This window comes from Aythya fuligula, chromosome Z, assembly GCF_009819795.1.
Source record: "Aythya fuligula isolate bAytFul2 chromosome Z, bAytFul2.pri, whole genome shotgun sequence".
In the NCBI taxonomy this organism is placed as follows: Eukaryota; Metazoa; Chordata; class Aves; order Anseriformes; family Anatidae; genus Aythya; species Aythya fuligula.
In genome coordinates, this window is record NC_045593.1 from 22,503,750 (window position 1) to 22,520,143 (window position 16,394).

Here is a 16,394-nt window from a genome sequence, read left to right on the forward strand (position 1 = left end):
CTCAGCTGCTTAGATTTCATTACACATCTCCAAAATGACAGAGAGAAATTGAGGGTTTTCATGGAGACATGCAACAAAGATGATCAGATATGGAAAAGTCCTTCTACGGAGAAAAGTTGCAGTGATTGACGTTGTAGACAAAGTAATGAAACTTGCAAAATGTATGGGCCACCATGACTTACCTTTTTTTTTTTTTTTAACATATTTTTAGTAAAGTTCAAAAGAGTTCAAAGATATTAGGAAAAAAGCTTTACATTATGAAATGAATTTTCTGTTCAACTAATATTTTCTGCTCATCCAGCCCTTGATTCTTCAGAGTTTTGACATTAAGAGCTTTACAGAATTCAAACTATGATTTCAGCTTTGCATATTTGAAAGTGTGGCACAAGTAACCTTTTTAAAAACCAAGAGTGACTACACAGAAATACTGTTTGAGCACACAGCAAGCCTTTTATTTTGAGGATGAAAATCAACTTTCTTCAAATTAGATTTTTGCAGATGAGATCAGATTGTTGTGTAACTGTTGAACAGAGGTTTCTTTATACCTTTCTGTGTCATTTGTTACTTGTTACAAAGAGAAGCTGGATGGAGTATACCATTGGTCTGGTGTGGTATATCAGTCCCTGTATTTTTTCATTGTGGATGTCCTCTCTGCTTTAGTTCTGCCAGTAGAGTTATCATAATTGCTTACAAAAATAGTATAGGCTACAAAGAAAGTTATACATGACTTAGCTCAAGTATCTCAAAATCTAACTCAAAAACATGAAATCAAATGACTCATTTACTTAAAATTTTATTATTAGGAATGTTGTTCCCTAGTGGCATGCTGGATGCTGATCTTTATGAGGATTCCTTAGCATAGATTGGTCTCACAACAGAAAAGTTTAAAATTAGAAGTGTGTGTGTCTAGATTAATTAAGTATATTGAGTTTCGTGTTGGGATTTTAATTGTACTTGAAAAGTTGCATTTGTATCTGCATCTATATTTTTATTATGGCACGAACAGAAATGTAAAAACTCATTTTCTTGTATTCATCATGCAGAGACATAGTACTAAAGCAAGCAGAATTTCTTTGAAGAGTGTTTTGAAAATAAATTCAAATACTGGAATTTGGATTTCTAATATATTTGCATTGTTGAACTGTGTGGGTACATATGTGGATGTGACTAGATTCCTGAAGAATTCTCAAAAGTAGACTTAAGGAATCCAGATATAAAATTATTCAAGTTGAATTACAGTGTTTGAAGCATTTCACTTCTAGATCACTGAATCATATCCAGTGAAAGAAGGCACCAAAATAGAGGTGTTTATAGATCTGGATGAGATAAGCCTATGGAGCTACCTTACAATGTAGGGAGCACCAAATCTAGACAAACATATTATTTGTCAGACATGGAAGACACGAGTTAGTTTTTAAATCTTTCAAAATCAAGTCCACGGGGAGTATCTTGTCCAACGAAGTGAGAAAACCTAGCAGTGAGGTGTGAAATTTCCTGCTTCCATTTGATTTGTAAATAATTGGGAGAATAATTGGGAGAAGGAGTCACAAATACTCCCAGTCAGGAGTATTTTTGTCTTACTGAATCTAGTTACTTTTATAACAATGTTTATCTCATGGTGTATTTTTCAGCAGGTTTTCGAAGACGCTCAGATACTGTAACAAGGAGGCATTTCCCACACGCTGCTCACAGGATGGACTACATGGACTTTGAGGATGATAGCCGTGGATGGCGGTTTGATATGGACATGGTGATAATCTACATTTATTCAGTCAATTGGGTAATAGGATTTATTGTGTTCTGTTTTCTTTGTTATTTCTTTTTTCCTTTCTAGTCTGTAAAAATCACGCTTAAGGAAAACAACAATTGTGAACACAATAATATGAATAGAAAAAAAAAAAAAGAAAAAAAAAAAGAAGGCAAAATATTTGTTTGATGTTGCATTTTTATCATTCAGAACTGTAATAGACTGCATCAAGCATGCTGTGAGGCTATTTGATACTTCTGCTGTGTGTGACAAAGTAGTCAAGTTTGGTTCCAGAAATAATGTGAAATCCAGATCATTCTTCATTCAGTGGGAGCTTTGCCTTGATTTTGGTGAGAACAGCATTTTACTGCTAATGTATAAAATAATTACTCCGTAGAATTATTCAGTACTTTTTATTCTTAGAAGAGTTCTGTGTACTATAACAGAATATGATCCATAGAGTCATTTTGGGGGTTGACTCTATATTGACACACTTTGTAAGCATAAGTAAGTCTTCTCACTCATTGGTGCTTCAATTCATTGTATATATTTAGAAAAAAAAATGCCTTTTATAGTCAGATCTGTTGGGGATAAGCACTGCAGTGCTGCACCATATATTATATAGATATTTACGGGAGCAATTTCACTGGCATAATCCAAATTCTAGAAAGTTTTGACAATTGATGGAACTGTCAGCTTTCTGCTGTGGGGATGTGATGTACTCAGTGCCTAAAATTTCGAGCCTATTAACCAAAAAGAGAAATGATACAGCACCACATGCTGACAATTCATCTTTTCAGCAAATGGCAATCGGAAGAAATCGACTAACAAACCCTACTACTGAACATTAAAGGGACCTTTTTTGTGCAGATTCCCAGAGTAGCACTGTACCTTTTGTATCCATTCAGATGAGTGCATATGGCTCAAGCAAGACAGTTACTGAGGGCAAGCAGCAGGTCTGCTAACTGTGATGCCCTGTAAATAATAGGGAAATAATAGAAATGGAGTATTCTCCAGTTGTAATTCAATCTAGGTGTGATTGAATCATTATTAAATGACTGTAACAATTTCAGGATACTCTTTAAGAGTGGGCTCATCAGTACTATGTGTCTCCAAGGAGACCATGTAAGAGGACACAGTATTTATTTGCACCTTTCATGTAAAAGAATTATAAAGCACTTTATAGCTATTCCATGTAAAGATTGCTGTTTTTCAGTACAAGCTACATCAAGTTCAGCAGTCATTCTGTACTTGCTGCTTTACACAATATTTTCAAATGGAAGTGGAAAAGCATCTATTAAATTACAGGGAGGATATTATAAACTATTGTGGGAATCAAGTGCCCAAGAATGGTACAAGGTAGTTAAAGGGCTTGCTTTTCAGGAAGGTACAAGAAAGTTCTTATTTGTGAGGGCATGATCTATAAAGTACACTGTAGTTTGATCTTAAAAAGCATGTATATTGTTGCTCTGGTATCAGGAGTTGTGTGGGAGACCTGTGTTTTTTTCAGTAGGTGGTGTACTCCCCTGTTCTAGCAGAGAACAAGGAAAAATGTGTTATGGAAGGTGCCATCTGCCAAATGTGTTGGAATGGAATGAAATCAGAGGTTTTATCAGTGTGCTTAACATTAAGCATGTGCTTATGCATCTTTGCTGGAGCAGGGCCGTCATGCTCAGTCTCTTATAGTTTATACAGTGATCAGGACCAGAAACTTTAACAGCTACTACTGTTTAGTTAGTTTTCTTACAGGCTGCATAAAATAATTTCTTTATATCTTTGAGAATATATGTGTAGAATTAAAAATTACAAGTCTAACTACACTATATGCAAGCTTAAGGAGATGCAATAGTTGAAATTAAACATCACCATGCAGACAAGGTCATCACAGAAATACATTTTCTACAATTGCAGTACCCTTAGTTTGATCTTAACCTAAGGTTTGATCTCTGCCTAAAAATGATTGGCTTTATTACTGGTGGCATTAGGCGTGCCATTTTAAAAGCTTTAAGGTTGTAGTAAAGCACTCAGTAAATTTTCCCCTTTGTATTGATATAAACAAGCCTTTAAAAAGCTAGGTTTTCCTTGGTCATAGGCTCATCTTTTGCTATATGCAGATGTGTAGGTCTGTATGCTTTAATGTTATCAGTAATTTTAAAAAGTTTTCTCATCTATCCCAGGACAGGGATTCTACCCACATTATTGGTTTGTCTCTAATCTTACAAACTTCATGCGCCTATCTTAGCAAAGAGAGGGACTGATTTACCTGCTAAGCCAAAATTACTTCTACCTTTTGATCTCAGAATATACTAGAATAAAGAGATGTAATGAAAAATTACTTTAACTTAACTGACGTAGTCTGAAATTGCAGTAATATTTTAAATTAAAATAATTTAACCAGGATATCTCCTAAAGAAATATCCTTAAGTAAATATTTTGAAATATATTGAGACATAAGAAACATAATATAAGTACTAATTAATAATATAAGAAAGAGTTACTTATATAATTTTAATAGCATGTTACCGTGGATTTATTCTGAAAAAGGCAACAAGAAGAGTCAAAAATCCAAGGTAATATTGGCCCTTTTTTGTATGAGCAAGAGTTGATGACTGCGGAATGGCTGCATTTTCCTAAATTTAATAGAGTGACAGTTTTGTATGACATTTCTAACTGTGTAGCAGTACCTTTAAGACCTAATCAGCAAACTCTTTCTTGGCCTACACTGTTTTACTTCATATTGTTTGTTATTAATTCCAGGGGATAATTACTTTTAAAGGGTTAATGCTCATAGTTCAGACTGTTGCAACTTTGAGACATCCTCCATAGGACAAAAAAAAAAAAAAAAAAAAAAAAAAAGTGCATAGAAACAAGGTACATTGTTTGTCTTTTACTGCTCTTTTGAGATACATTTTGAGAGAGGGATCTGGGGGTCGTGGTAGACAGCAAGTTGAATATGAGCCAGCAGTGTGCCCTGGCAGCCAGGAGGGCCAACCGTGTCCTGGGGTGCATCAAGCACGGCATCGCTAGTAGGTCAAGGGAAGTGATTGTCCCGCTCTACTCTGCGCTGGTGCGGCCTCACCTCGAGTACTGTGTGCAGTTCTGGGCACCACAGTATAAAAAGGACATGAAACTGTTGGAAAGTGTCCAGAGGAGGGCTACAAAGATGGTGAAAGGCCTTGAGGGGAAGACGTACGAAGAACGGCTGAGGTCACTGGGCCTGTTCAGCCTGGAGAAGAGGAGGCTGAGGGGAGACCCCATCACAGTCTACAACTTCCTCGTAAGGGGGTGTCGAGAGGCAGGAGACCTTTTCTCCATTAACACTAGTGACAGGACCCGCGGGAACGGGGTTAAGCTGAGGCAGGGGAAATTTAGGCTGGATGTCAGGAGGGGGTTCTTCACAGAGAGGGTGGTTGCACACTGGAACAGGCTCCCCAGGGAAGTGGTCACTGCACCGAGCCTGTCTGAATTTAAGAAGAGATTGGACTGTGCACTTAGTCACATGGTCTGAACTTTTGGGTAGACCTGTGCGGTGTCAAGAGTTGGACTTGATGATCCTTAAGGGTCCCTTCCAACTCAGGATATTCTATGATTCTATGATTCTATGATACCTTTTGTAAAAAGACAACAATAATTCAGAAGTTCAAACCTGGTTTTCATTGAAGTCCGCCTGTAAAATGTTGTTGATATCTGTAGGAGCAAGAGCAGGTCTTCTGTAAGCAATTTTCTGGTCAAGTAGATCCTGCTCTGCAATCTTGTCTTTCTTATCTACAATGGTATTAAAATGTTTGCAATAAAATTTGTGTTGTTTGTAATATTTTGCAGCCATGTACTAGCTTTCGCTTGGTGGAATTAAATTTTAATATTTTTTTCAGTGAATATCTGTTTTGCTGTGCTGTCTGTTCTATTTGGGGTGCAGCTGGGGTCTGTTGAACTTTCTTTATGATGATTACCTCTTTTCATACTAGCAGCCTTTTTTGTTTGTTTGTTTGTTTCAGTACTTTCCAGAGAATGGTCAGGTTTTGTCAAAAATTATCTTGGGGCAAGGTGCGGATCTTTACACATTCTGGTAACGCAGAGGATTCAGTGCTGGTGCTTAGTCCAGACTGATTAACTGTTGAGGGCAGCATAAATCTAGGACAAGACTGAAAAATTTGCCTATGACTGGCAAAGGCACTGTGCACGCACTCAGAAGTGTGTGAGTTTCTTGCCTAGCAGTGGGTATATTTGTAGCTCTGCCAGAGGCCTGGTCATCCACAGCTTTTTTGAAAAATTTCTGCACAATATCTGCACGGAGAGTAGTACCTGTGAAGCACAACAGATCCTTTCACAGCCATGTACCTTCCCACAAAAGCTGAGATCTAAGGTAAGCCTTTGCCAGTACACTGCATATACACCTACAATATTTATGTATGTCAGTAACACTATTATCACAGTGTGGTGGTTTTACTCGGGTGGGCAGCTGAGCTCCACCACAACCGTTCTCTCACTCCCCCTCCTCAAAGGGAAAGGGGGAGAAAAATATGATGCAAAGAGCTCAAGGGTTGAGATAAGGATGGGAAAATCACTCAACAATTATCATGACGGGCAAAACAGACTCAGAATAGGGAGACAGCAAGATTTATTGCCTGTTTACTAACAAGCTAGAGAAGTGAGAAACAAAGGAAAGAAACCAAAAGCACCTTCCCCCCATCCACCCTCTTCTACCTCCTCCCCTCAAGCGGCGCAGAGGAACGGGGAAATGGGGGTTATGGTCAGTCTATAGTACTTCCTCTCTGCTGCTCCTTCTCGGTCACTCTCATCCCCTGTGCTGTGGGGTCCCTCCCACGGGATGCAGTCATTGCTGAACTGATCCGACATGGGCTGCCCACAGGCAGCAGCTCTTCCAGAACTTCTCCAGATATGGCTGTGTACCATGGGGTCCATCCCTCAGGAGAAAACTGCTCCAAGCTGGCTCCCCTACGGGCAGCAGCTCCTGCCAGGTCACCTGCTCCTGCGTGGTCTCCTCTCCACGGGCTACAGGTCCGGCCCGGAATCTGCTCCAGCAGGGGTCTTCCACAGGCGGCAGCCTCCGTCGGTGCAGGTCCACCTGCTCCACCGTGGTCTCCTCCACAGGCTGCAGCGTGGAACCCTGCTCCACTGTGGTACTCCATGGGCTGCAGGGGGACAGCCTGCTTCACCATGGTCTTCACTACAGGCTGCAGGGTACTTCTGCTCCAGCACCTGGAGCACCTCTCCCCCTCCCTCTTTACTGATCTTGGTGCCTGCAAGGCTGTTCCTCACTCCTTTCACTCTCCCAGCTGCTGTGAGGAGCAGCGTTTTTGTTGTTGTTATTTGTTTGTTTGTTCTGTTCTGTTTTGTTTTGTTTTCCATGTCTTAAATACTCTCTCACAGAGGCACAAACAACATCACGTATTGGCTTGGCTCTGGTCAGCAGTGGGGCCCGTGCCTAACATGGGGCAGCTTCTAGATTCTTCTCACAGAAGCCACTCCAATGGCCCCCTGCTACCAAAACCTTGCCACATAAACCCACTACACCACAGTTATTGATTCTGGGATCAAAAAGGATGACAAAGAAGCAGAGTTTAGGTTTATTTTGTTGTTTTTAGAGAAAAGCAGCACTGGTAACATGAATCTCTGGGAGAAGGAGTAACTATTGTAGCTATCATGACAAGTAATGGTCTCATTGCATAGCACTGCTTTTGTGAATTTATATTCAACATCTTTTGCCCTTGACAGCTCAAACTACTTCATAATATAGAAATTAGTATGTGAAATTAGTACGTGAATCCCTGTAAGATGGAAAGGTTAGAGAGGGAAAGAAGACTGAAATTACACATTTGCTATTTTTCTGGTGCTACAATGGGTGCAAAAAACAGAACTCACCTTAGCATTGCTAAGATATTCCTGTAAGGATGTACCAGTTATGTTAGATGACCAGATGGCTTTCGCTAATGCACAGTGGGTAGGATGAACGTAAGATAGAAAGAGCCTAAATGCAGTACTTTTGCCTTCAGAGTGAGAAGGCTGCTATTTCCTAAGTAAAATTCTATGACCATGACACGGAGATGCTCCTGTTTCACTTCTGCCTTCATGACAGCAGCATCACCATGCACTGGCAGGGGTAGCAGATGTAGCAGGAGACATTTCTTGGTTTAAACAACAGATCCTACTTACATGGTTATGTCTCATATCCTCAAGGGAAGACACAGCAGGCTGAATAGAAATATCCTGTGGTTTGGCTTTGATCAAGAAGAGAAGATTGCCCACAAAGGTTTTAGATGTCCTTCTGGGGAATTCCAGCTTTGTACATGGGGAGATGCGGACTACAGGAAGAAATGAAGGTAGGACAGCAAGAGTATTCTGCTGGTGTTCAGCCACATAGCCCAGCATATGCTGAGAGAAAGGAGGCAAGACATGCTGTGGATTGGTCTGGGCTAGATGTGGAGCAGTATAACAAGCTCTCCTTGGACATGCCATTAGCAAAAAGTAATAAGGCAGACTATTGATAGACAATGAGGTGGACTGAAAACTGGCCGAACAGCCAGGCTCATGAGGTTGTGGGCAGTGAAACAAAGTCTACCTGGAGGTGAGTAACTATCAGTGAACCCCAAGTGTCAATACTGGATCCTATCCTGCTCGTCATCTCCAGTAATGATCTGGATAATGAGCCAGCACATGTCCTTAGCAATTTTGCTGATGACACAAAACAGGGAGACTGATATATCAAAGGGTCATGCTGCTGTCTAGAAGGACCTGGACAGACTAGAAAAAATGGACAAATAGGAACCTCATGAAGCTCACCTAAGGGAAGTCCTGCACCTGGTGATAAACAACTCCTGGCTCCAATACATTCTGGGGACTGAGCAGGTGGAAAGCAGCCCTGCAGAAAATGACCTGGGTGTCATCCTGGTGGACACCACATTGAACATACACCAGCAATGCACACTTGCAGCAAGAAGTCTCATGGTCTTGTGGGCTGCATTAGGAGAAGTGCTGCCAGCCACTCAAGGAAGGTGATCCTTCTCCTCAGCTCAGCTCTGGTGAGGCCACACCTAGAGGACCCTGTCCAGTTCTGGACTTCCCAGTGCAAGAGAGGCAGGGACATACTGGAGAGAGTCCAAAAGCAGGCCATGAAGATGGTGAAAATAGTGGAGAATCTCATACATGAATAATTCTGTGAAGTTATTACGTAAGGTTGAGGACCGGCACTGTGTCCTTCAAAAAATGGACAGATCAATGAAACAGTTCTGGGTAGAACATATGATGCTGGAAGAATCTGGCACACATTTAAGTCCATTTCTGTTGTTTTCTGTACCTTTAATTCTCTGGCTGTAATAACTTGTGGTATTTTTTTTTCTCTTGCTCATATCTTGAGTCAATATGATCAATCTCTGTTTGTGTACCAGTTCAAACTTTCAGGGATCATCTTTCTTCACATAATTACTGAAATCTGTAGCTGCTGCAGTTCTCTAAGGGTAAAGTTCAGACAAGTAACAAGGAAAGAATCAAAAGAAATCAAGTCATATTATTCCACTATCATCTTACTGTCAGAAATATATATTCAGAATTTATCATTTAAACTGACTTTTTTGTTATTATTTGTTAGTCTAAAATCTGACTTTTTACAGGTAAAGATGTTATATACAAATTTCCAGTTCTGGGTGATTTAATTTGGCATTCTCAACATAAGGCCTTCTTTTAAAAGAAATATGAAGCAGAAAAACTAAAGATCACCTTTGTAAGCCTGATAAACCTTATATACGCCTATTTATCGTAAACTTCAATATCGATATACGTATAGATTCCAACAGAATCAATGGGAGCAATGCAATGGTATAGCAGTGATAGCTGCTACCCAGTCATACCCAGTATTAGTGATGGCTTAAGATTGCAGCTTGGTTTAAGGATGAGAAAACTGAAGTAATTATATTACGACTCTTTACTAGATACCATTTTAACTTAAGCATGGTCATATTTCATTTTCCATCAAACATTTTCTTCAGATGAATTTTTTCTACATTTCTGGTAAGGCATTAAAATATAATCAAGCAAACACTTAAAATATATTGCACATGCAATCTTTTATCCTCCATCAAGAGGATGAAGCAGAAAGAGCAAATGCCATCAATAAAAAGATCATAATAAGTCATTTGATATTGATACAAGTATTAAAAATTAATTATATAAAATTCTTTTTACTCTGTCATAAAAAAAAATGAATATTAAAATGCTAATGGTGAAATGTACTCTACTGTTTCTGAGATGGAAAATGGAATTTAAACTGAGCAGAAGGGAAATTTGCATGTAGCCACACTACATTAGTATAAAGTAAAGGATACTAGATATTGACATAAAAATCTATCTAATGATCCTGCTCAATGAATAAGTGGGAAAAAAAAATAAAGAAAGAATCCTGTGTAATCTTAGTCTGCCTAAATAAATCCCTGTTTGGGGGATACTAACTCCTTGAATAATTAGGTTGCTACTCAAGAAATAGTGTTTAGACTTGCAATCCAAGTGTGAAAATAATAAACTCAAAAAAGACTGTCCTTAAGCCTTGATGATTATAAATCCTTTGGGATGTACATGATTCCAGAATACATTACCAGTCATAGTATGGCATCTGATGGTGTCTGAAAGACAACACGTTCCAATTAGAAACATGTGAGGTAAGAATGTGTTTGCCTTGCAGATGGCTCTAGCTAGCTAATGTATGCATTTCATCTGTCAGAAGTTAAACTAGTTCTAAAATAATTTGAATTAGACTTCAGGGGAGGAAAAATATGTTAATCTTCTTTTATATCTTATCAAGTAGAAAATGTTTGCAAGAAGTTAATGTTACAGGCAATTTATAGCCCTATCTAGTTCCATCTTCAAAAAGTGTACCCCACTTTTTATCATTCTAAAGACTTGTGAGTTAAATAAACATAGAAGTTAATAATTATTTGTAAGTCTTTAAGAGCACAGATATTGCACATGAACATAATTCATTTTTTCATTAAAAACAATAGCATGTCCTAAAAAATAGTCTGATAAATCTGCATTATATTCACCTAGGAGTTAATACTCACAGATTCTTGTTTGTCCTCTGAGAAATAACTTAAATCCTGAACTACAAAAACTATCATGATGCCATTAAATTAAGAAGCTGTACTGGTACAGTTACTTAATTCTGTTTAAGGCAGAAATATAGCATAATGGTAACAATAGCATAAATTCCTATACCCTCCACTTTCTTTACCTATTATTCTGATATTCAATGCCTATTATTTCAATGCCCTGATTTTTAGAGTGACTTACAGCCTGACTTCTCATTATTTTGAATCTCTAAAAACAGAATCAGAATCTCCTATGAGGATTTTAGTAGTAATATTGCTCAACATGCAAGCATTTGGAGCTTCTTAAGTGAAAGGCACTTTTATAAGCACAAGATGATATCAAATTCAAATTAACATATTTGGGGAAGTGTAACTAGTTATGATTATTATCATAACTTAAGTCAAAGTACAGCTAATTACACATGCTATGCAGTTATTAACTACATCCTTTTATAAATAAATAAATAAATAACTGTTGTAGCATATACTGCTAATATTAAAAGTTTTTCAGGATTTTTTGACGATGGTAAGGAGGAGATTTCTGGAAGATTTCCACTGACAGCATTCCTCCACATATTGCTTAGCCAAGTACCCTCAGCAGAAAGAGGAGAAAATGTCTAAACCTTCAAATGGAGTAGACAGTATGTTACTTTGAGCAACAAAATATAAATTACAGTGTGATTTCTCATTTTGTTTGATTGATTGATTTTTATTTTTTTTACTCACTACAAAGATTAATTCATTTCACATCTAGGATTTTTATCAAATACTGCAAGGCAATCCAGTGTTGAGAAACCTTTCCATTATCATTATTATCAATGATCAGCAATGTGATCATAGCAGCCATAAAATTCTTTTTTTTTTTTTTTTGTACAAAAGAATGCTTGTTAGTACTGTTGAGCTGTCTCTTTGAAAAACATAATAAGCATAACACTGCATTATTCTAGAAAGACGGTGCAATTGAGATAGTAATTGAATAAAAAAATTCACTTTAAATGTATTGAAATGACTCGCTTTTTTGGAAATTAGCAGCGGGTAGATTTCAAAAGCAGGGTAGCATTATTTCAAACATAATGAAGGGAATTGTTGCTTTTGTTTTGTTTTGTTTTTTAAATCTTCAGATGCAACAACTCCTGTACGTTTCTTCCTGGAAGATAAGGCACGGTAACAGGAGTCAGAGTGCACCTAAAATCAAGAAGCTGAGTAAGAAAATGTCAAGTCCTAGAAAATAAAGTCTTCCAAATGAAAGGATTAAGTCCTGATTCAGTAATAAAAGTTGTCAACAGCCCTTGTATTTAACCTGCTGCTATGGACAAATCCTATCTCTTGTTAATCCTTTTTTTCTAGCACTGCAACTGCCATACTGCACCAGATACTTGTGCTCCACTCCCCTTTCAGCACAGGAATCCTCACAGGGATGACAGCCAGCATAGCTGGCTCCATGCTGGAGCCAACATGCCACATGGCATTAGGAAATCATACAGATGGCAGGGAGCATCATCACATGATATTGCAAACTGACCATGCACTGCCAGAACAGACTTCAGGTGACTGCTACAAAAAGCATGAATTCAGTGGTTGCAGCTATCCAAATACTCCTCCTTTATTCCCCAGAAGGAACTGTAATGCAAAATGAATTAGACTTTGATCCTCCAAGGTCCTTGGCACCTAACTCCCCTAACAGCAATATCTACTATATGTAGTTATCACTGATTGCAGTATTCTTTTTTTCTACAGTTTATTGGCCAGAATACTTTGAGGAAAAGGATTTAAACACATCCTTCTGGAACCAAAGCTTCCCTTGTCCAGACCAAATGCCCTAACCACTAAGTGATTATGGAGGTACATGGGGTTGTAGCAAGGCTTTATTTTCAAATGAAAGAAAGATATTAATATCTGTATTTAAATACTTTATTAAGTCCAGTAGATGGGATTTCTATGCTCCTCTTTCACATAAATTCAATGTTTAAGATACATGCTTTAGCAGGGAGTATGTGTGAGAAGGGGAAAAGTGGCAAATACTAAGCTTAGATACCCCTTTCAAGTTTTGGAGGCTGTTTCTGCCCATTCAGCATATGACTGTAGTGTATCACATCCTTCTGGATCTAATCTCTCTTCTAGATAGAGGGAATCTCAGCCCTACTTTGAATTTCAGTACCCTTGGTAAACACCTAACTTGAAGATCTGAGTATAGCAATACTTTGAGCCCTCTTAATCCTGGTCTTTCATGAATCCAGCTCCTAAAATCAAGTGTTGTTTGTAGTTATGAAAAATACCTCATTTCAGTATTGGAAAAGCAGCAAAAGCTTCTTGAGGCTACTTTGAGTAAGTTCTGTGAGTCAAATGTAACTAAAACCACTGTCCAAGAATTAGTATTATTTAATATTTATGAGATTATTGTATTTTAATAATATTAATATTATACAATACAATATTAATAATATTGTATTTATTGTATTGTATTTTGTATTATTGTATTGGAAATACTTCTCTTTCAAATTATTAGTTACAAAGAAAAATACTTGATGAACCAGTTTCCATTGCTATGTCAATTTATGCCAGTGGTCTCAGCATCCTCCTGCAATCATAACTATAAGATAGGTAAGCATTGTTGTAATTATGTTAGCTATGTTTATATTGGAAACCAGCAGATTTCTCATTTATTTTAATATTGATGAACAAATTTCTTACTTAATAATATAAAAAAATTAAACAAATTTATTACAAGCTACTACTTTCAAGTAGTGGATTTCAAAATCAATTGAAATTTACCATAATAAGAAATCTGTGGGAATATGAAAAAAAAAAAAAATAGTTTAATAAAATGACCAATAGTTAAATAAATGAACATTTGTTTCTCAAGTTCAAAAAAAATCTCTGAAAAACAAGAAAATACTTTTTCAGATATTTGGTGAAAGCAAAAAAAAAAAAATCAGGGTTTATTTCAAATAAATATCAATAACAACAAAACTTTTCAGCTTTAATGGAAAAAAAATAAAATAACACTAACATAGTTGTGTAAAAAAAAAAAGAAAGAAAGAAAGAAATCACTGTTTGACATTACCAGTTTATAGAAGATGCAATTTTTATGTACTATATTGGCTGTTTACATGGGAAACATAGAATTATAGAATGGTTTAGCTTGGAAGGGACTATAAATATCTCCTCCATATCCTGGGTGTCCAGGTCTACCATTTCCATCTGGAGAGGGACCGCATTTTCCCTAGTGTTTCTTTTATCATATTCAGTCAAAATCAGAGTAGTTGCAGTCCTTGCTGAGAGCCATAGGGAACATATGCAAAGCCTCCTCTCTCACCATTCTGAGTTGTCACAGGTGTTCCTTCATTTTCTGGGAAATATGACAAATCCTTCCTTCTATAGCAGGCTCTGCAGTTTCTGATGTTCTTTTAACTGTGTTTTCATCAAAACCCTGTGGTAAATTCAAAAAAATATATAGATATGTTGTAATAAGGTAATATATATATGCATTAAAAAAGAATAGAATAAAATAATTATATTAACTACCAATCACTTAATGAAATTAAATGTTGATCCAATTCTGTGGTGACTATTGTATATATACAAAAATCTTTAGAACCCAGGTTTATCTTATAACCTAGAAATGTGATAAATAACCCAAGCTTCACAATTTCCTATAATTTTGTCTTTTGCTCAATGAGAACTCAACACTGTAGAAGTTCAGATATCAACAGGTGAACCTGACACCAGTCTCTAACTACTTGAAACTATGTCAGAATCTAAGAAATAGTATTTGCAGACTTTGTGCAGTGAAAAGCAGATAACATCTCTCCAGATTACAAAGACTATGAATACGGAGTGACCAGTTCAAGTTTTCATAGGATGAACTATTCTTCATTTCCAGATCTCTGCTTTCAAACTCATGTAGATGAGTTCAGCCTAAAAGTTAGTACTACTACCATGTTTCCTAGAGATTTCTTATATGTCAGTTACATATACTGCTGTTATAAGACATGACCCCTCAAATCTTCAGCTTGAAGAAAGAACAGTAAGCCTACATCTGCTGTCTTTTCCTCCAGAAATACCATTTACACTGTGTAGTGAGTACAGTATAGTTCTACATAACGCCAGTTCTAACACATGGGGTGTACATGAGCATGCAGTGCCAGGGAGCTTTTCAAGTGTTAAATACTCCTGCTGATCCACAGACTGAGAACACGCTGGATATTGTACAAAAGGAGTGTGGTAATAAATCATTCTAATAGAAGAAAATTATCAGTGAATTTGAATGATATGACAAGAGGAGAGAGAGAGCACCCTCAAAAAGAGAAATATTTTTTGAATCTTCTGCATGAGGAAAAAGACTTTAAATATGATGTGGTGATAATGAGGAAACCAGTATGGGACTCAAAGGGAGAATAACCTGACTTGACCTGTATTCACATATCAGGGAGCCCATTAGAGAGCCACAGCCCACTGTTCTTATGAGCCATTTTAAGTAACATATGGGCTGTATTAGCTTTGGACAGACTACAAATAGGATGACTCTCTCCTGTGCCCAACATATCTGCTGCCACAGGATCAATAAGAAAAAGTAAGAAAGGCATCAATTAGGCCACTTATATTACCTATCAAAAGGTGCTTATGCTAGGAGTAGGCCCAGCAGAAAGAGGGCTGCATTTTTTTCATTGTCTTTTCAAAGAGAGGAAAAATGGGAATAAAGCATTTCACACAGCTGTAAGGAGATAAAGAAGCACGGCCAGTCAACCTAAGGGAGGATAGTGAAAGAAAGACTTAGAAGGAAAATGAAGGACTTCTGTTTCTCTTCTGACGTTTAAGGCATTTACTTTTCATTAGAAATCAGGTAATTGTTGCATTATCTTGAGCTCTCTATTGTGAGATAGTAATAGTGTTTCTAGGTTTTGTTCTGTGGCTTTGACCTGATTTCCTTAATATTGTGTCACAACAAAGCCATCTACTCCCAACAGAATTTCTGAAACCTTTTAGGACATAGGGTTATAAATTACTTTGGAAAAATTACAAATAGGAGATTTTAACTAATGTGAATGGTTTGACACAGACTTTTTTGTACTTTTCAGCAGAATCCACAGGAACAGGTGAACCTTTGTCTGTCTAATGTAATTTAGATCTATAAAAATGATTCCAACTTTATTTACTTTCCACACCATCCTTTGGATCAGAAATATAGCTGCTTAGCCCGGAATGTCAGGTAGACTCTCCTATCCTATTCTGGAATAGAGTAAAACATATTTGATACTGCATCTACTATAAAGTTATTTCTCTGTCCCTCAGTACAACTGGTTTGAAAAAACACATTCAGAATTTCCTGTCTGTGAAGCAATACAAATTCTAAATAAGTGTCAAAATTGCAGGTTTGCAAGGTGAGTTGTGTGATACAAACAGAATACATCATTTTATTCACTGTCTTTTAGGTGTAGGGAAAAATAAACACAATGCAAGATAGCCACCATTAAAATATAACATAAACTGTTCATTTAAGTGCAAAAAATGTCAATAACAAAGAATAATGCCTCACTTCTCGAGCATTA

General features: G+C 37.3%; 1 protein-coding gene across 1 annotated transcript in view; it reads left to right on the forward strand.

Annotated features, from left to right (window-relative positions):
- Positions 1-1,903, forward strand: part of RNF180 (ring finger protein 180) — an 87,115-nt gene extending 85,212 nt beyond the window's left edge. Inside the window, exon 7 of the mRNA XM_032206405.1 lies at positions 1,635-1,903. Coding sequence (XP_032062296.1) covers positions 1,635-1,834 — 200 coding nt within the window. The 3' untranslated portion in view covers positions 1,835-1,903. The remainder of the gene's footprint in view (positions 1-1,634) is intronic.
- The last annotated feature ends 14,491 nt before the right edge of the window (positions 1,904-16,394 follow it).